General features: G+C 42.6%; 1 protein-coding gene across 2 annotated transcripts in view; it reads left to right on the top strand.

Annotated features, from left to right (window-relative positions):
- Nucleotides 1-965: 965 nt before the first annotated feature.
- Nucleotides 966-21119, top strand: part of RB195_024189 (uncharacterized protein) — a gene marked incomplete at both ends in the record, with an annotated part of 49716 nt that continues 29562 nt past the window's right edge. The window contains 11 exons of one of the 2 annotated variants that reach the window (XM_064211873.1): nt 966-974; nt 2539-2616; nt 5827-5949; nt 6004-6122; nt 6455-6616; nt 6681-6837; nt 7098-7190; nt 7249-7343; nt 12132-12270; nt 12329-12409; nt 17364-17463. In XM_064211873.1, the coding sequence (XP_064067754.1) occupies nt 966-974; nt 2539-2616; nt 5827-5949; nt 6004-6122; nt 6455-6616; nt 6681-6837; nt 7098-7190; nt 7249-7343; nt 12132-12270; nt 12329-12409; nt 17364-17463 (1156 nt within the window). Of the gene's footprint in view, nt 975-1345; nt 1463-2538; nt 2617-5826; nt 5950-6003; nt 6123-6454; nt 6617-6680; nt 6838-7097; nt 7191-7248; nt 7344-12131; nt 12271-12328; nt 12410-17363; nt 17464-21119 lie in introns of those variants that run through there. The other variant, XM_064211874.1, reaches the window with a different exon arrangement.

Here is a 21119-nt window from a genome sequence, read left to right as displayed (position 1 = left end):
TCGATATATCTTTATACGTAAACGATCGATACTCCATACAGGGGCAGGAGCAGAGATATCGTGCCCGTGCGAGGCATCTCAGACCATTAGAGTCGCTGATGAAGGGTGTGATGGGCGGGGCATAAGGGAAGCGCAGCGCAATTAACGATCGCCGTTGCCAGTCGTTTTCCCTAATGATCGTCTGTCGCGGTGGGTGGGGGTACCTAACGGCCGCCCCCGCGTAAGCGGGTGCACTCGAAGAAGCGGTGGAGCTAGCGATTGGGATTGAGGTGGCACCACCAAGAACTGCAACGACGCATTATATTAGCAGATGTTCCACTCGATCTTTACCTCTACATTTCACCATTCCGGGCGCGGCCGCTTACGCAGCTGTATAGAGATTGAGGTGATTTTGACGCAACTATACCATCTTCGTGCAGAACCTTCCTTTGTGACAAGGAAGACTTCTTCACTGAGTCCAGGAGCATCTTTAATACAACTTGAACAAGGCAATCACTCGTTCTGCTCATTAACTGACCAGAGAAAAGAAAGGACTGTTTTCTGCGTCTATTTTAGAAGAGGGGTGGGTGGGTCAACACATCAATAATGCGATATTCTAATTTCTTTTCTTTCTCGAAATTGAGATGGAAACTTAAGATTTAAAACGTACTCTCTTCCATCTTCTTTAGCTATGTTCTATACAAACAACGAAGTTGAAGACAGCATACCAGGAATCTGACGTGGTATGCATTTCGCACGAAAAACTTCTATACAGGGTTGTAGATTGCGGGACCACGTGGTTTCTTGCAATTTATGATCCCGTATAGAAGCTTTCCATGAGAAATCCATGTCACGTCACATTCAAAGTGTGCTGCCTTTAAATGAGTAGAAACTAGGTTTGCTACTTATTTCACTAATTGCTGATGACCCAACTATTTGAGCAGCGATTGCGATGAACCCTTTTAGAATACTCTCTGCTGTTGCTAATGGCTCTGGTGAGGCACATTCTTTTGCACAGTCGAAAATCTACAGATGCTCTTAACACTGGCTTTTATCCGGCTATAAATAAATAATGTCCATTTTCTGCGCACAAATTTCAAGCCCAAGTGTTCTATCCTATTAGGTTGCCTGCCTATTTTTTACGCAGGCATAATCTTTACAATTCTATTGTTTCTTAATCTCACATTGATGCTCATTCATCGTTATATTCATCAGTGGTGTCTATCAATTTCTGAGAGGATTACAATCCTTGGGGGACAGAAGCTGGACGGCTGAAACTCAAAGAAGAACGTAACAGCGGATCTGAGGTAAGTGAAATAGTTGAACAATTTTTGCTCCAGAAGGGCCCGGAGCAAGTGGTAGTTACATGGGGGCTAGGTCTGCGGAATATTTCAGCGTCGATCGTCTGGTTTTCGGGCAGCAGTTCCTACCACAACATTCCTTGCGAGCCCTAGAAGCAGCAGAGCATATCCCCTTGGTTTTGGTTTGGTTCTGGTTGTCACTGCGGCTGAACGCCTCGGGGAAGCCATACATATCCAGCTATTGTTATCACAGAGGACTCTGCTCTCGTCATCCATGACGACACACAGAAACTTCGATATGCAGGGCGAAGCAGCAATGACTGACAGATACTCACCCAGCATGCACGGCTGAAGCATTATAACTCGTAATGCTCGTATGTGGCGGGTGTAGCGCACTCGGTAAGAGTTCCGCTCAGAGTCAAGCGCGGTGATGGGACACAATCCTCATTGTCATTGCTCAAAAACAAGAGAATAACTCGCATTGTATCGTACACCAGCGCATGCGGCCGACTTCTCCTCCATCTCGCGTTGGTAGCTGTATGAATGAAAAGAAGTGAGAATAGGAAAACACATGGGAGAAAACGGAAGAATTAACTTATACAACTGGGAAACACTACAGTAGAATAATAGACGAAATAAACGTAAGAAAACTACACTAACTACCTCACTTCTGGTTCGCTCATTGCTCTTCAAGCACTCTAACTATGACCAATCCTAGCAATACGTTCTGTCTCAGCTCCCTCTGTAGCTCATGTTAGTCCGAGCATTTCATCTACGCTGAGATTCCATCGCACGCTTTTTTTCCTTTTGCATTACTCCTCTTGCCCTCTGTGTTACCATTCTCTTAACTCTTTGTCTTTCCTCCATCTCAGCATTACTAGCTTTTGGCTGATGCTGTTCAGATAGATTTCAAACCTCAGAATCCCCGAGTCAACGAACGTCTCAAACTTCAGAAAGCTTCCTGGCGAAAAAGATTTTGAAGTTCGGAAAGCGCGCGCGCAAGAAAATATCAGATTTCAAAAGGCCCTATGACAGAGAAAATGAGATAATGAGACCACGATGATGCCTTACACTTGCAGTGTAAAAGATACCCCTCTGTCGGGCCAGGGTCAACATGGTGATTGGACAGGATCCTCTCGAATAAGACTTACTATTTGTTCTATTCTCTTTTTATTGTGAAACCTATTAAATATCTTTGAATACTGATTAATATGATAGGACAGAAAAAGAGGAGTCAGGTACATAGGTCAAATTACAGAAGAACGACGAAAAAAATATCAACATTTTGTTTCGACAATGTGATAGTGGGACTACGCAGCCTCAAACCCCCTCCCCGGTGAGTCAAATTTTTGTAGAAGAGCTAGAAATTTGAAACTACATCTAAAAGATAGTTTTCAGGGGTTTTAAAGTGGATTTCATAGAACTTAATTACCAAAAAAAAAGCTTGTATTCTGTGCACATTGTTAAGTACGGAAGATTGCAAATAACTTATGAAAAGAAGACTACCTTATAGTTGTTTTTTTTACAAGCTTCTTGCGAACTTCTATTTTTTATTTTTATTTTTATTTTTATTTTTTTATTTTTTTTTATTTTTGCAGTTGGAAAGATTTCAGATAGGAAAAACGGCGAAGCCCTGGAAATCGCATGAAATAGCATTTGAAAGAGAAAGAGAAAGAGGTTTGCCTGAAAAAACACTGATACGCTATTAGACTTTGTAATCATACTTTTCTACGCCCGAGTGAAAATCGGGATTCTGGCAAGTTTTCCCACTCCAGAAAAACTGGACGGGATTTTAAAGAAGCAGCTATGTACTCGGATGGAGGTAATAAGGAAACCCTCAAATACGGGTTTTCTCTTCTCTGGGCCATGTGGTTATCTGATCTTAAATGAGAAAAAATCTTTTAAAAAAAAGTAAAAAAAAAAATTAAATTCTTTCACATCTAGATTCCAAGAAAAAAGAAACCTGGGAGATTGCAACAAACAGAGTTATGACTATTTTGGAAGGCTAGCCTTTCTCTATGAAAATCATCCAACGTATTTTTCTAGTCCTCTTATCACGAAGTGATTTGCTATCTTTCAGACCTAAAAATGAGGCGGAATCGCAGCTATTTTTGCCATGGCATTCTGCTTGATCCTCATTAAAACTGCTGAAAACCACTTACAATTGAATTCTCATCTTTTAGAGGTTTCAAGTTTCTATCTCTGCTTAAAAAATTTGGGTCAGCGGGGTGTTGAATGTTCGTGATCCCACTGTCACATAATCAACATGTTTTAAATCTCCAAAAGTGTTGCTACTTCCGTATTACCGTCGTACGCCTGAATCTTCATAAACTGTTTTGTAATGAATGTAGTGATTTGAAGGCAGCATACCACGAATCTGGGGTGGTACGGATTTCAGGTGGAGTATTCATATACAGGGACAGGGTCGTAGATTACGGACACGCGGGTGGTTCTGCTCATCTCTCCCTGAATCACTGCAAGCAGGCGGCCCCTGAATGCTGTTTTGTACAATACCTTCTATTGCAGCGCGCCACCCTTGCAGGCGTAGCGTCCCTTACTGCCTATCAGGCAGTCCGAATTGATTTTCGACGAATCCGAGGGCAGAAACGATGCAAGGGGTGAAGCGTTGCAATAGATAGCGCCGCGCAAAACGGTATTCTGGAGGCGGCTGTTTGCACTGATGCAGGGAGAGGTGAGCGGAAACAACCCCGTCTCCATAATCTACGACCCTGTATGCGGATACTCCACCTGTTCAAAAGCGTCCCACTGTTAAGCCCTTTACCACTCCGTGGTCGATCTGTCTGGAAGGGTAAAAAACACTAACTTATACATCATTTGGCTCCCGCAGGCCCTTGTATAGAGTAACACGCAACCTAACGCCTTAACGATCCTGAATTGCACTAAAAAAACGCGCTAGCGCATCCCTAGAAGATTTAAACATCAGGGACCTTGTACATTTATCTTTTAATACTTGTTTACGAAGGACAGAAGGGTACTATGGGTGGCTGCGCGTGTAGCGGTGAGATGCTACGCTGTATGCACGATCAGTCGGAGGTCCGAATCCGTCCTAATGCCCAACAAGTCTATCCTTCCTCCCGGGGTCGATAAATTGGTACCGAGTCTGTCTAGGAGGATAAAAACACAAACACGAGACATCGGCTAGACCCCATAAGTCACTGCATAGGCCAGTTACACGCTCGTAAACCTCAAACGATTCTAAATTGAAGTGGACGTATAGGCGCATCCCAAGCGGGTTGATTATCGCCAGACCGACACTTTATCCTTTACCCTTTACTCGTTTCTATAACTCGCAGCTCTCGTATATATCCTTGGATAGGAATATTCTTGAGTCACCTTGCTTTTAGTTGAGCTCCAAGGAAAAAAAAACATGTCCTACTTTTCAAACGTCAATTTTTCTTCAAAGTGTAGAAAAGTAAGTAGCCAACCTAAACTGAAGTGCGATAATTGTCGAAATTCACTGTGAGGGTGCAAAAGCAAGAGAAATGAAATATCGATGTCTTTTAAAGGCATCACTCCACGAATCTGAATTGGTACGGATTTCAGGTGGAGTATTCGTATACGGGATGGGAGACTATGGAGAGGGGGGTGATTCCGTCCATTTTTTCCTAATTGCCGTAAAAAAAAACGGTAAAACGGAAGATACGGCTTCAGGCGTTCTGGCGCACTATTTTCTACAAGGAGTTCGACTGGAGCGCGCCAGCCTTGTGCGGTAACTGCAGTTAAAAAAATGTGCCATTTTTTTTTACTGCAGTTAGGAAGAAATGGACGAAATCACCCCCTCTCCATAGTCTCCCATCCCGTATACGAATACTCCACCTGAAATCTGCACCACCACAGATTCGTGGGGTGATGCCTTTAAGCTAACTGCAAGCATAGGTGCAATAAGATCTTTCAATGTGAAGGGAACATCAGGCCGTCTTCTCAACACGATTCACCACGATTGTATTCCAAGAAAGTTCGTTCCATTAATCGACTATATGAATCGAAGAACTGTTGCAATTCGAACAGAAGCCGGGTGTAAGACACCGTTCGAAATGAAAACAGGAGTGAAGCAAAGAAACATGAGAGTTTGACAGAACCTTTCTTGTTCAATTTTGCCATCAATGACGTCATCCGAAGAGTAGTTGAACAGTGTCCCTTTCATGTCGTTCTTTTACCACCAGCATGTTCCTTGGCTGGTTTCGCACATTGAGCGATTAAAGATCAGTGATGTCTTTTCACAAGCCTATTCATGAGAAACAAATGAATGGGCTGATGAAAGGATCTGGAACGTGTACAGAGAGGGACGCTCTAAGGTACCTCGTAGGAACTAAGGCGGTTTCAACGCCATTTTTTTTAACGAGAGATGAGCGGAACCAACCTAGATCCGCAATCTACAACCCCTTCCCCAGTTCCCGTGGATTCCCTAACCACGTCAAATTTGTAGTATGCTGTCTTTGAGGGCATTGTTAAATTGTTAGATTCCTGTTCGATTGATTGTTTATGTTCTCACTCCTCCAAGAAGGTGCAGAAACAATTTTTTTAGTGTTCAAGACAGCGAGGATTCACCCCGCAACTTCTCAATATCGTCTGTGATGGCTCTATTGCTGAACCTGTTCGCCAGGCGGCTGTCATTTATTTTAAGAATGCAGTTGTGCGCTTGTGGGAGGTGGGAACTTGGCTAGATAAAATATTGACTTTAAAAGCGAAGTCTTCATTCTAGGTTGATGAGGAAGCTGGTGAGAAATCTGGGAACCTAGATGTTTGTTTGGCAGACAATGACAAAGCATTGATAAAAGAGGGTATTCTTGACGCTGTTTGTGCTGCAAGCGAATCGTTAAGGTGAGCTCCTTTTCAACTTCTTTCTCTCTCAGGACCGCTTAATTTGATTTCATGTACAAGTGATTTTTAGTGTCTGTATATCAGAGAGTAATAACTATAACTCGACTGGAGGCCTTCTCTGCTCAGAAATTTTGCGACCAACTCGCTCTTTATCTTCTTAGCTTCTCCGCTGTGGTTATTCTGCGCTATAAGTCTTTGCGTGTCTCTTTTCCTTAAAAAAAAAAGGGTCCGCAATGGGAATTAATTGGACGTTGAATTGCTTATATCTGCAACCTTCTATTATTCTCTTCACTAGTAGCCTTTTTGCTGAGCTACTTACCTTCCTTTTCTAGAACTCAGTTGTGCATTGCGGTTCAGCAGATTATTCGGATGGATTTTCCTGACAGATGGCCTCAATTCATAGCGCAGCTTACGACGAAGCTCTCAAATCCACCAGATGCGTCTGTGTTGTCTGCTGGCCTCCTGATGCTTTATCGACTTTCCAAAGTTTACGAGTACTTTGCTTCTTAATGTTCTGTTAAACTTCTAATGATTCAATGTAATTCACTCTTTTCTAAGGTTCAAAAGAAACAAAGATAGGGATGATATCGCGGGACCTATTTCTAAGCTCGAACCTTTCGTGTACTATCATTGTAATCAGTTGCTGAATAATCAGTCTGCTGGGTCTGTTCTCATCCAAAGTCAGGGCTTAAAGATTATCTATGTTCTGACTCAAGTAAGCAGTTTCTTAATTATTTGTACAGTCGGGTTAAAACGACCTGACGTGTGCTCAGTTGTGTAGCCGGTTGCTACCGAAGTGGCATTGGGGGCATTTGCTGAGAGCCCACCAACTTTGCAATGACACCCTCGTAGTCACGTACGAGTAGTCGAGAACTGCGCCGCTTCGAATTCGTAGCGGCTGGTTAATTGCACCACATATCATGTCGCTTTAATCCCGCTGTTGAAATGTAGTCATAGCCTTTTGTCCCCTTTCAGTTTTCTATCCATTTTGAAATGCTTGCTGTACCTCGTCTTGATGTATGGATCAAATTTTCTATTGATGTTCTTATGCGGGAGTGTCCTCAAGAGGTTGGTTCATCTGAGTTTAGTTTCTGAAGTACTCATAGTTTTGAAGTTACTATTTCAGCTCAGTTCACTCGAAGATAAGGATGAGCGAGCACACACTGTTTGGTGGAAGTGCAAGAAATGGGCAGCGAAGATTTTGGATAGGATTTTCGATAGGTACTCTGCTATTCTTCGCATCGTTAAGGTTCCTATACAGTTTCTGTGTTAATGAGTGTTAGAGAGTGCAGAATTGGTTTGGTTGTCAGATTGTTTACTTTTCGCCAAAGAATATGTGGTACAGCTGGTAATGGCTGGATATGTGGTACAGCTGGCTGATCGGTAGATAGGCTCCTCCGCTTTTTTTCTCGAATGCCTACGAGACATTGTGTATCCAGTGGGTGGATATGCCCGGGGAAACGCCAACGTGCCGCGACGAAGTCACGCTCCAATCGTCCGTGGAGAAAAGACAACCGTCAGCTTTCCTGGTTATGAAGATGCAAAAAACTACACAGTTACAAGAAAAAAATATGAGAAGAATAATGCATAGTGGATTTTATTGAAATTACTTGTTCAAATGGGGCAGTAAACGGGAATCGTTGCAAATTAAGAGCCTATGTAGCTTCAAATGAGCTCTTTCTTATCAAAAGTTCAGAGATACAACCCTCTCGAGCTTCTATTTTCCATCCATTCGACCAGCTTTTTTCGCTCTCTTCCGATCAATATTTATTCAACTGACCCAAAACTGCCAACATTCGTAAGTTTCGAAGGGTGATCAACTTAGGTTACCAAGAACTTAGAACCTGCAGATCATCGATATGAACTCTATCCTTACGTATTTAAAGAAGTCCCATAATTATGAATGGACATTAGGATCCTTTTCAACTCGACTGCGATGCAGCATATGATCGGTGGTGTGTAGGCAGAGCCAGCTTTTTGGGCAGCGACGGCGATGAATTTCCTTAGAATACATTTCATCCCTAATTGTTCAGGAAAGTTATGATCTGTGGCATGCTAGAAACTCGGTACCCTTTCTACCCACCACCGGTACTTCGAATAGACTTTTTACTGGTTTTTGAGAGAATCTCGCTACATGAGCAAATTCTGCCGAAACAGGTTAGTTGAACGCAGGAAGAAACCTGTTTGTGGCTATCACAGTTAGTGAAAGATGCGTTGTTGTTTTTATAAAAGTAAAACTTCCCCACTGTTTCTAAACGCGAATAATTTCTTTTGAAAGGTTACTTATAGACAGGATTCAGTATTTATGTCCTTTGGAGTGCGTGAACGCTCCCATTTTTGAGACACTCGTTCGTTCAAATGTTCTTACATTGGATGCCTGCACGCTGTATACCGACACCGCTGGCGCAATATACGGAGCAAGTTCATAGCGAGCGAGCAACAATCAGGTCATAAGATGCGCTTATTACACACAATATTGACATGTGAAGGGAAACGGGCCGGAACATAGATACCATACCAATGCCATATTATCGTGATGCAGGCTATGCAGACACAATAACTACAATCTCATTAGGATGCATTTATAATAAAAGAGTGAAAGGACAGTTGGTGCTAAAACTGTGGCTTCGCTGTGAACTTACATAATTGAGAAGTAAACATCGCTCCTCGGGTTTGATCATGAGTGAGATGTAACAAATATTGGCATGCAATATTGGTCTATCGTTCAAAGAAAATATAACTCTATCGTAACCATATAACTGGAAAACATATGGACATACATTTGATATTCTTCCCTACATCTCCATGTCATCCCATTTGCGAACCACGGTCGATGTACCTTCTGTTTCTATGTACTTACTTACTTAGATACGTAGATGGCCCGTCTTCACTGAACGTGCGGGCCCCAGCATCTTTTCTACTCGTTTCGTTGCTTCGCCATTGTCATCCAAGATGTTCTCAAGTTTCGTGAGTGACGTTGACGAGGTTCATGAGCCGTACCTCCCAAGAGATGCTAAATGCCCTCGAGGGAGACCGCCGGCGGTCTCCTTCGAGAGCATTTAGCATCTCTTGGGATCCACTCTAGCGTTCTTTTAGTCCATCTTCTTCTCCGTCGTCGATTCTTCTCATGTGACCTACCCATCTATGTTTTGCTTTCGATATATATTCCACTGAGTCGCGAAGGCTGGACATCGCTCTTAAGTCGGAGCTATGAAGACCGGCTAGGTGTTGTTTGCGCCGGTTAAACTTCAGAAGACATCATTCAAGGGCTCTGTGGGTAGTAAGTAGCTTCCTAGACGTGGTAGTGGTGTCTGCCCACGTCTCCGCTGCTAACAGAGCGCTGGAAGAACTGTCGAGTCAAACAGATGGGCACGGTGCGCTTGGTCCGTTAGTTGGTCTGTAGCTTCCCTGACGGGTACAAATGCTGCCCGTGCTGTTCTCATTCTTCTATTCAGTTTTTCCTTCAAGTCGTTTTCCATGTTCATAGGACGTCCGAGGTATACGTATGACGAAGTTTCCACGATTTGGGAGCCTTCAAGTTGTCCTCCTCCGTCGTTGCAGTAGGCGTTCTTCATGAACTGTATCTTCTTTCCGTTTATTCGCAGTCCTACTCTTCCCTGCTTCGTTCAATTCGTTGAGGATCGTTTCTGCTTCACTGGTACTGCTCGAAAAGAGAATGTCGTTCGCGAAACGAAGGTTCGAGAGAAATCTTCCATCAACGTATGCCCCTTTCTTCCCAGGAAAGTGACTTCATTATCCATTGCAATGCAGCCGTGAACAGCTTCGGCGATATAGTATCGCTTTCCCGTACCCCCTTTCCAATGGGTATGCTGGGGTAGCTGTATCTTCGTGTCTTCGTGCTGCATCGATCGTAGCAATTGTCTAATGTCCTCACATACGAAGCGTCCATACCTTGATCGACCAGCGCTGACAGTATTGCGTTCGTTTCTACGCTGTCGAAGGCTTTCTCATAGTCGACGAAGGTTACAACAAGGGGCAGGCGGTATTCCTGGAAAACCTCTATGACCCTCAATACGGTCTGGATGTGGTCCAAGTGGCTGAACCCTTGACGGAATCCTTGTTCTTGAGGCTGGCCTTCATCCACCGTCCTAGATATGATAGTATGATCTTGGTGAAAACTTCGTTTAACACGCTCAGCAAGCATACCGGACGGTAGTTCCGAAGGTCCTCTCGGTCACCTTTCTTATGGACAAGAACGATTTGCGAGGTCTTCCACTGGTCTGGGATCCTCTTTCTGAAGGTAGGATGTCATGTGCGCTGCTAAGACTACATGAAGTGGATGGCCACCAACCCGAAGAAAGTCTGCTGATATAAAATCAGGTCCGGGGGCTGTGTCAGGTTTCATGCTTTTGATATTGACTCGTAATTCCGAAGGGAGAATCCGTGGTGGAGCTTCACCAGTGGGGATGATCGGGCTTGACACAGAAGTTGATGAACGGAAAAGGTTCGAGTAGAACCTCTCCGTAATGATTTCCATCTCACGACGAGAGGAGGTGCGAGTCCTGTCTTCGCTCAGCAAGGCTGCTTGCGGAATATTAGATTCGCGGAGATTTCTGCGGCACTTCTTTAGACTCCTTCTTCTTTGTGCTGCTTCCAGAACGCCTCGAAGCTGCGCACAGGCCAGTTATCCTCTGAGCAGCATCTCGTAGTTCACGTTTGGGTCGTCCTCGATGTGCCAGTCCTCGAGTACGCAATCGTCGTAGACGACTTATTTTCTCTTCCGTGGCCGATAGCAGATGTTCTTTTCCATCGTGTGGCTAAGTCGTATTTTCGCACGAAGACAATGATCAGAATCACTACAAAAGGATGGTACTACTGAGATGTCAAGTAGACATCACCTCGTGTTGGTGAGTATGTGGTCGATCGTCGCACGAGTCGCGCCATTGGGCGATTCCCATGTCCACCGACGATGATCTTTCTTCATGAAAAGAGAGTTCCCATGAAAGAGGCGAGCGGTGGACAACAGCCTGGCGAGACGATTGCCGTTTTCATTCCAGTCCCCTAGTCCAAATCTTCTCGTTGCGAATCACTTATTTCAGCTCCTCGTAAAACGCGTCCGACTCAGATTCATCAGCTGTTGATGTTGGTGAGTAGCAGTTGATAATACTGATGGGTTTTTGGCGCAGAGGGCGGAGGCGAAGAATGGCCAGGCGAGGTGACAGGATCTCGTGAGAACCGGCAAGATGGACGACAGATGGGTGCACAACAAAGCCAACCCCGCCTACATTTCGCAACGGAACCTTATCTCCACGAATGGCGAGTGTACCGTCATTTGTCGTACGTCGCTCCTTCTGCACTTGGTCTCCTGCAGAGCCATCACGTGAAATTTAATACGCACTGCAGCTCCCAGAAGGGCATGCAGGTCAGCATCTGTGGATACTGTTCTCGCGTTGTAAGTACCCAGTCTGAGACAGTCTCCATGGCGAGTGGTGCGTGGGTCGCATTTGTCCAGAATCAATGACGTCCTGAGCAACCTGAGATTTGATCGCCTCTACCGGTCGCAATACCGTCCGACGTTTGAGACGGCAGGGCCCAGTGTGTAGGGTACTGAGCGAGTGAATATACTGGAGTGGCAAAAAAACTTTTCCGCAAACTAAGCAGCCCTGTCATGGCGAACTTACCTTTTACCATAGGTCGTCGCCCAGCCTATATGGATCAGGGAGCCACCTTGCGTCATTTCGCCAAGACGGTGGTGAATTTTAGCAGTTGCTTACTCTGAGCTACACTTCCGATTCCGAGAAGTTGGAATTTCGGATGTGTCGAACTCCTTGGTAGCTTGGGAGACCCTGCCGGAGGACGAACATCCGCTGTGCATCGCAGTTCGACGCCCAGAGTCATCTCCGCGCCACTATGAGGCGGTAAACAGTTGTGGAGGTTTCTGTCATTGGTCTTTAATCTATCATTCTGTTTCTATCATTGTTCTTTTATCTATCATTCTGTTTCTAGCATTGTTCTTTAACCGTTTTTTTTTTGTTCCTTTTTCTTCAGATACGGCTCTCCCAATCAAGTTGAGAAGCAGTACGCTGCATTTGCCAACCACTTTTTGGTGAACTGGTCTCGACCTGCGCTGGCGGCGATGTTGATGATACTGAACGCTCATCGCAATGGAATCTTTGTCTCGGACAGAGTAACATGTAGTTTATTCCAAGAAGAACCTTCTTTTACTGAACTCCTTGTATTCTAAGGTACTATTCCTCGCTCTATCTTTCACGAACACTGCAGTGGCTCATTCTCATTGTTGGCGAACCATGAAACCTCATGCATTGGTATGTGAATCCTTTTTCTAGATAATAGATGTACAGATTTCCTTGATTCCTCCAAAAAAAATTTCGTACAGAAAAATTTGAAAGATTGTGTTTATCTACATTTGATGGGAGTGGCAGAATAAGAAGACCGGAAGATAAGAAGAGTTTAATCACAGTGCCGTATGTGTAGGCAGCATTTCCCCCTGGTGGTATGGTATGGTTAGTGAGTAAAGTGCACGGCGCTGATCAATCAATCCCTTAGGGATGCGCCAATCATTCCAGTTCCCTGTCGTAGGATATTTATCCTAGTGCGAAGTGGGGAAGGGGATCTGATGCATCAACTCAGCTTTCATCTGCACAGACAAGTTGGTTCATGGCACTTATCAACACTGAACGGATGGAGGCTTCATTGGCTCCAGCGCAGTTTCGGCTCATCGACCCACAGCCGAACCTTTTACCGACTGCGCTAGCTCATCAAGCCTCCTTGCTCTTCTTTGTTTTTTAACAGTTTCTCGCTCTTTTCATGTGGAAGGGCATGAATAGCCTTAGTATATATAAGACTTTTGTTATATATAAGACAGTTGCTGCGAAAAATAGTCGAACCTTCAAAAAGCGCAAAACAGAAAAAACAATACCGAAACCGATGTTACGAATGCCGGCGACGTTCACCGGGAACGGGGACTGACAAGAAAATCAATTGAGAAAATGGACTTCCATGGACTGTTCCAGTTTCCCCTTTTCGTCAAACAGACAACGAATCCTTCAATCGCTTCCGTGCAGTGCCATATTCCTACGTTATGTGTTATCACTTCTGCGATGAAAGAGAGTTTAGTGACCGTTGCCGAGTGTCATATGGTCCACCTAAAGAGCCGACATTATCAGCGCCAAAGGACTTCGTCCTAAATGCCTCTAAAGGCATAGCAGAACTTGCGAGGAACTCTCCCTTGTCCGTATTGCGGTCAATCGACTCATTGTCGATCTCTTTGTACTTCTCTTACTGCTTTTGAAGAAGAGCTTAAAACATTATCCATCACAGGTAGCCAACCATAAAGGTGTTAGCGTCCTTCATCCCATTTAATTCGTTGTACCCTTTATTCCTTTTCGCTGACAACTCATACAAACATTCTTCATCGTAGCATTCTTCGTCGTAACGAAATCCTTCATTAAATCAATAGTCAATAGTATCTTTTGTTGGCAGTATGCCTTCTCAAGAATTTTAGGTCTTAGGAATAGGATTTATTTCCAATTTTCCATGACATTATGCATAATTATTGTTATTAATGCTTGCAGCGGTAGCAATAACTTCAAAAAACGCTAGTCTCAAAATTTCATGAGGAAATGAAACATAAGTCTAATCGTTGGAAACCAAAGCCTTGTAGATGTCCCAGCAATGTAGCAAAACACTTGGTTCTTGCAAAAGTCCTGTCGTTTTTGTATGGTTGACAGTAACCGCTTGGATATGGTTTTAATGTGAATTTCCTGCTTCATTTTTTTTTTTTGTTGCAATAAATCGCTAAAGCAATAAATCGCTTGTGCTCATCTCAGCTCTACCATAATCGGTGAAAATGATGCTAAGAAAGAAAAGACTTCGAGCCATGTCCTTATACAACTTGAAGTTGGGTCACAGCGCAAAGGGCTGCCGTTACTGGCTACGTTGCGATTTGGCCTTGGAGCTGCTAACCCAGCATACCGTGCAGTGATGGTTTAGTTCCGCAGTAGAGACAAGAATACTGAAGATGGGAACCTTAGCGAGCGGCCGTCAGAAATTAGCAGCGACCAACTGAGGACCATCATAGAAGCAGACCCTCTTATGAATATACGAGAAGATTTCGAAGAACTCAACGTTGACCGTTCTATGGTCGTGACAGCTCGATAACTGGACGCCATATGAATTGACTAGAAGCGAAAGAAAAATCACAGCTTTCTGTTGTAGTCGTCTTTCCTACGTAATCGTAATGAACAACTTTTTGGCGGGATTGCTGTAAGCGATCAAGAAGATGAGACCAAGCGAGTAGAAGTTTGTGAATTTACGTATATACGACAATAGGCGACTACAAACGGTTAGCACGTAATAAAGCTCCCAAACCTCGTCGAAAACCATCCACGATAAAATGCATCGAAAACTGCAACCTCTACAGCTAGTAGTTGTCAACAAAAAGGGTCCATTTCCTCACAACATGGCCAGACCAGAAATTGCACATCCAATGTTTCAAAAATTGAACGAATTGAGCTATGAAGCACTGAATCTTCCTCCATATTCACCTGATCTGTCTTCAACCGAGTTCCACTTTATGCATTTTGAGAACTTTTTGGAAAACACAACCAGAAGGATGCAGAATGAGCCTTCTATTAGTTGGTCGATTCCAGACTTCACATTTTGAATGGCGAAGTGACCCTCTTCTTCTTCACCTCGGGAAATGTAAGAATATAGAGTACGTAATGAATGTGCGACAAATCATCTATGAGCATTTAGTGCGAATCTGCAATTGGAGCGCGTCTCTTCCGCCTGCAGAAACACTCTGAAACAGAGCAGTCGGGAAAAAGGCTCTACTGTATCTACACTATCGACCGATGTTCGAAAGCGCCCTGGTGCCAACCGAATCTTTCATCCCTCTGGAGTTTAAATTGCTACCAGACTTGTCTTGGAGGAAAAAAATACTGACTTGGCACAATAAAATCAGTTTAGACCGCGCAAGTTCCTGTAGTCCAATCACACGTTCGTAAATTTCAAATGATTCTAAATTGTGAACGTGAAGTGAACACGTTGGCGCATTAAAGCGCTGATTAACGCATCACTCCACGAATCTGAGGTGGTACGGATTTCAGGTGGAGTACTCGTATACAGGATCTCGGGATCGTAGATTAAGAAGAGGGGGGTGATGTCGTCCATTTCTTCCTAATTGCCGTAAAAAACGGTCCGGGAGATACGGCTTCGAGCGTTCCGGCGCGCTATTTTATACGTGTTCGATTGGAGCGCGCCAGCCGTGTGCACACGCCGTATCTTCCGGGCCGTTTTTACGCCAATTAGCAAGAAATGGACGGAACCACCCACCTCTCCATAATCTACGATCCGGTATACGAATACTCCACCTGAAATCCGGAACACCTCAGATTTGTGGGGTGATGCTTTTAAATAACGTCATACATCCTCTATCCTAACTTCCTTACAAGGAATAAGAAAACGCTACAAGACGGATAGTCTACTAAGAGGCAGAAGGGAGTTCATTATAAATCCGTTCGTAAATTTGTTTCATCTTACACCATATAAGATGAAAGAAATGAATGTGGATGCCGAAAACGTCGAAATTGACGGTTTTTTTTTCTCCTTTTGTTGAAAACCAACAGATATGTGCCGTATATCAAAAGAATGTTGGAATGTTTCTCTAGAAGAATATATACAACATGTAAGGGAGCATATCTTTCGTAATGGAAGTGAAGGAGATGGAGAACGACCAACAACGGTTTCTCCTGCCAGATAGTCAGAAAGATGGAATTCAACGTGCGATGCTCCTCACAGGGAAAGCTGCGCATTTTTGCAAGCCAAACTGGTTGCCCTTATATGGAATAGGGAATTCTAGAGTGAGTGTATGTACCCTTTCACTATACTGTTAGGTTTCAAAAAAGTATTTAGAGTTAGTACAAAAAGTGGCAAATTTCTCCAACTTAAAGCATGTTTATGTTCCGACTTTTGTACTGAGCTAAGCAATAAATCGTAATATTTTTCTCTCAAGGTGAGAAATGTACATGGAAATAAAAAGTACTTTCAAAGGATTGTATATCATTCGACAGAGAATTTCTTACCCCAAAGGGTAGTCCTATTTTGATTTTTTCAAAATTTTATTGACATATATATTGTTTTTTAGATTATTAATCGAGGCGATTAGGCCGCTGAGAGTGCGAGAGAAGGGCGAGTCGCCCTTTTCTCGCACTCTCAGCGGCCTAATCGCCTCGATTAATAGCAACGGTTCACGTGAGACTATAGGTCTCGTTCCCTCTTGAAGCTAAAACGGCTTGTGGAATTCGTACTGTGCATGTAGGGCATCGAATGGAAAATTTAGAAGAAAAACAAACGGATGGAAGAAAGTTCACGGGAACGATGAGAAGAACAACAGTTTAGAGTATACAGCCAACAAATTTGCAAAAGTTTTTTTTTTTTTCATTTCTTTCAAAATAACTGGCGGAAAATGACTTTTCCCTCAGCCCGCGATCATTGGTCGACTGGAGTGTGATCCGCTTTAGATGTCAAAGTTCCCAATTTCGAAGCGAACTAGGACAAACGGCAAACGCTGTTTTCAAGTAATGCTCCCTTTCAGTGTACAACAGTATTCTCACATTTAACAGTCTTATCATCCCAATCAAATGCAAAGAACAATTAATGTCGGAAGTGCTCTGTTTTGTCCTCTTGACACTCCACGCTATATGAAGATACAAGAATTGATTAAATTGAAAATTTCGAATACTGCATGGCAAATAATAGCTGGCAATAAAACGTGCGATACATATTCCCAGAAGATATGAAGAAGGAAGGAAAACGTTTTGTATGTTAAAGAAATTAATATGAATTTTTCCAAGTTTGTTGATCAATTTCGACAAATTTTGTAATTTTCTGGAACTGATTCAAACAAACAATATTTTTGCCTCATTGTTTAACAGGGGAAGCAGTTCGAAATAGAAAACTTCAAGAAGAACTGCCTTCCTCTTGTATGTTGACTGAAGCTAGTCCAAATTGTAAGGAGAAATATGCAACAAATGTTTCAATAGTAATACATCAAAAACAGCTTTCGAGCTTATGCTGCTGGTTTATGATGAAATAACATGGATTTCGAGGGAAACCGCTCACGAAAGTTTTGAGTTTCCATTCCAAATAGGTGTGTTCGAAACAACCTGATGATTGTTTAAAAGGTGAATCATTTTCGTACGATATTGATAGATGTAAATTTCCAGTTTCATGGATCTAAATTATAAGTCTTTTCAGGAGTTGATTAAGACAGTTCTGTTTCACTTGATGTCATACACTAAAGCAGATGAAGAGATGTGGGAAGACAATGCAGCGGAATTTGTTCGATTCAAATTCGGTACGTTCTTTTTTTCTGGATGAAAGTTGTTTGGAAGCAATTAAGATTAGAAAGTAGCTTTCTTTTTGTAACTATAGCATTCCGAATTCCAAATTCGGAATGCTGTAGTTACAAAAAGGTAGTCCGGATTTGGATGAAGGTTCAAAAGCCGAATAATTGCTCTGTGTTCTGCTGGAGTTTTCTTGTTGTACTATCAGAGTTTGTGGATTGCTGTAGTAGTTCTAGAAGAAAGCAGTATTTTCTCTCTAACTACATTTTCTTAATCTGTCTTGTTTTGTTGCGTCATGTGGCGAAGCTCTTTTGTGTTTAAAATCTATAGAGCACATGACTTTTACTGGACCTTCATTCACCTGTATCAATCTATTGGGAACTGGATCAATACATATATTTGGCGAATGTTTTCTTCGATCATTACAATGCGAACTAATTGACCATGTTTGCGAAGAAAGTTTAGGATTGAATCGGATTTCTCACCGAACTTGCTGCCTTGAAGTATCACTTGCGCTTTTCTTTATCATCGATTATGCGAGCAGCAGTAATGCTCCCGTTTATCGCTGTTGCCTTCTAAGTCTGTCATGTGGCTTTAGCTCTACTGAGGGACGGGAAAAACAGCGTATTTTCACTGCTGGATCTCTTGTAGAAATCTACTCTTAAGCTTGGCAGATTTTTCAGCAGTGTATTTCACGAGACTCGGTAGATAAATTTCCACAGGATGACAACATAATCAATCTGCTCACGTGATACCCGTATAATTCCGCTCTTCAAATCCTTCGAGACAAAATTTCATCGAAAAATGAAGCTTAAGCTAATACTTGCAGGAGGCGAAAAGCTCTATTACCTAGAACCGTCGCTCACCATGCTTCAAGTCGACCAGGGCAAAAACGAAACCAAACAAAATTCACTTCTATTTGATTTTCACAACTCTGTTCACTGGATTTGGGCCCATACAAAACCCCATACATGAAAGTTCTGCTCATTGACGTGAAATTCTCTTAGAATGGGCATTAGTTGGATTGTATTAGTATGCGCTAGTGAGATATTAAGAAAATTGGAAGTTGGCTGAACCGTATAAGCAGATCAGATCCTCATGAAGATTTTGTCGAAAAGGGCAGTTTTCTCCAACATTGCTCTACTCTACTTATAGCAACATTCCGTCTTCGTAACACTTAACAACTCGAGCACTTGATGGGAATTTACTGGTTACGCATTTGCATCTAAACATAAGAAAACACAGATATCCGTTCTGTGAAGATCTGTCAAATCTGGTCGACAACGGCTCTTACTGAAGTCGATCACGTGAGGAATTGATCTAGTTTACTTACGACTTTGATGTGGAACGGATTTATGAACGGGTATCTATGTTTTCCTTCTGTTCGGTAACGGCGAAGACCCAACCGCGCTGAGTAGCTTTTGCTGTAAAACTAGCTCCGACACAGCTCTTCTGTGCGAGGCACTCTTGCATTGCCGGTGTATGGAAACTGCATTGAAAATATAGAGTTCCGGGTGTAGATTACGAGTGTGAGTGTATCCCCGTTCAGTTACCCCTAGTCGTCCTAAAGAAAAACGTGGAAACGACGTTTTTTCCTAGGAGATTCGTTAAAACGCGCCTCCTCGCATACACCCCGGTCCCCTCAGCAGCCTATTCATTGATTTCACTTGAATTTGCTGGTGGAGAGGCCTCACTGATCTTTGGCAGCTCAGTCGTGGACGCAACGCTTGCACAACAGGAGCACGTCTTCACCTACCTACTAGGAACAAACCGTCTCCACGCCGTCCTTCAGGACGATTTGGGGAAATTGAATGAGGCTACGGTGACCTTCGTAATCTACACCCCGAATTCTATATTTACCGATGAGGTTTCCATACGGCGGCAATGCAAGAGTGCATACATGTCGGAACAAGTTTTACAGCAAGAGCGACTCAGTACGGCTGGGGCTTCGCTGCTACCGAACATAAAAGTCCGTTCACGAATCCATATTACATCAGAGGCGGATAGTCAACTAAATCAATTCCGCACGTGGTAGGGTTCACTAAGACACTGTACACAAGTTCGTAATTTGTAAGTATTCTCCTTACTGTCCTATATGATTCCGTAATTTCGGTATGTTTCAACCTGTATTCTTTCCCTGCTAACGTTTTAGTTTTTTTTTTTTTTTTTTTTTTTTTGTCACGATAGAATCGGGAGATTGCCCCGTTAACAAAGAAATAGAGTGGACTTTGAGTTAGTCGAGGCAGTTGATGTTAACCATTCCCACTACATAGATAATGGCTCAGAAGCATTCAGGAAAACTTCATCAGAGCCTCTTCACTCTTCACCGTTCTATGAGGACGCAATAAAAGTTTCAATTATCAAAAATGTAGTATCTGTCCGGCCAACCGCACAAACGACAAATAACTTGTGGTTGTAAAATAACCGTTGAAAAAAGCAAGTAACCGAATCAGAAAGCTGATTGTGAAGCTTTCGCCAATCGATAGGTTGTGGAAGGAGATCTTTCTACGTCCGAAATTCGGTTCTACTCCTACTCCTCTGCTACGACTCGTCTACGAAACTCTACCATCGAGTACGTTAATAAATATGATGCGCTGCAAATGACGTGATAAAAGTAGGTGAAGGTAACGAAATAGAAAAAAAGTCGTTTAAAATGCATGTTACTATATAAAGATTTTGATCCTTTTGGAAAATTATGTTACTCTTAAATGTAACCATAAAAAATTTTTGTTTACTTATTTCATCTAAGATTAGTTATAGAATAAAAGTAACTAGAGGTGACTTCGTATTGAGCACTAAGAGACTGTAGGAGCCAAACTTCACTACCTTTTTAGCTTGCACACTGCCTCGACACTCCTTTGTTATGACCAATTCAGTACATTGAACACCAGTCTATTTATTAGAATAGCTAATGCGTACTTTGGTGGAAGTGAGAACTGCACCTGGCATTGGTGGGTAGCGCAGTTCGTATCGAAGTTTTTATTGAAACGATCAAGGATCAGTCCATAGCAGAAGTGAGATTTTTGCATTCAGCGTAGCTAAGTGAGGCTATGTCTCATCCTACAATGATGATTTTTCATGTCACTCAAAAAGAAAATTTTTGACGTCATTTTATGCGGAAAAAAGGCAATAGAATTTCATCCAGTACAATTTTGCAGTTTTGAGGAGAAACATTTTGTCGCTATTACTGCAAGATTTGGTGTTTGTGTCTTTTCCTAGTTTTAAACTTTCAGCTGTAGTTGCTGTTTTTTTTTTTTTTTTTTTTTTGTAAAACAGTGGCGTCGAAATTCTTTTTTTATATTCTTTGATAGTAAAGTTTTTAAGTAATAGATTTTTCCTTCTATTTTTTATTTCCTCAACTAGCTTAAGAGAGAATCAAGACATACTAAGAGGTTTTTGCAGTGAACACTTCTCATTTATGCTCCATCAAAAGACGGCGACGGATTTTTTGAATCGCAGTACTGTAGTCATGCGGCGAGGAGAAGCGCACAAAGTTTCTGCGTGTGCGTCAAAATTTGTGTAACTTCGAACACAATCCTTTAACTCAGCTCATATCTCTGATCTGTTCGAAACATTTCATAAGGAAGAATTTTCTAATAGAACCTCAATTTTCGATCTCCAAAAGATTAATTGCAGGTTAACTAAAATCAGCCGAAATCTAAACTTT

This window comes from Necator americanus, chromosome X (genome assembly GCF_031761385.1).
Source record: "Necator americanus strain Aroian chromosome X, whole genome shotgun sequence".
Classification (NCBI taxonomy): domain Eukaryota; kingdom Metazoa; phylum Nematoda; class Chromadorea; order Rhabditida; family Ancylostomatidae; genus Necator; species Necator americanus.
Note: the sequence above shows the minus strand (reverse complement) of the source record. Positions and strands in the feature narration are given on the sequence as shown.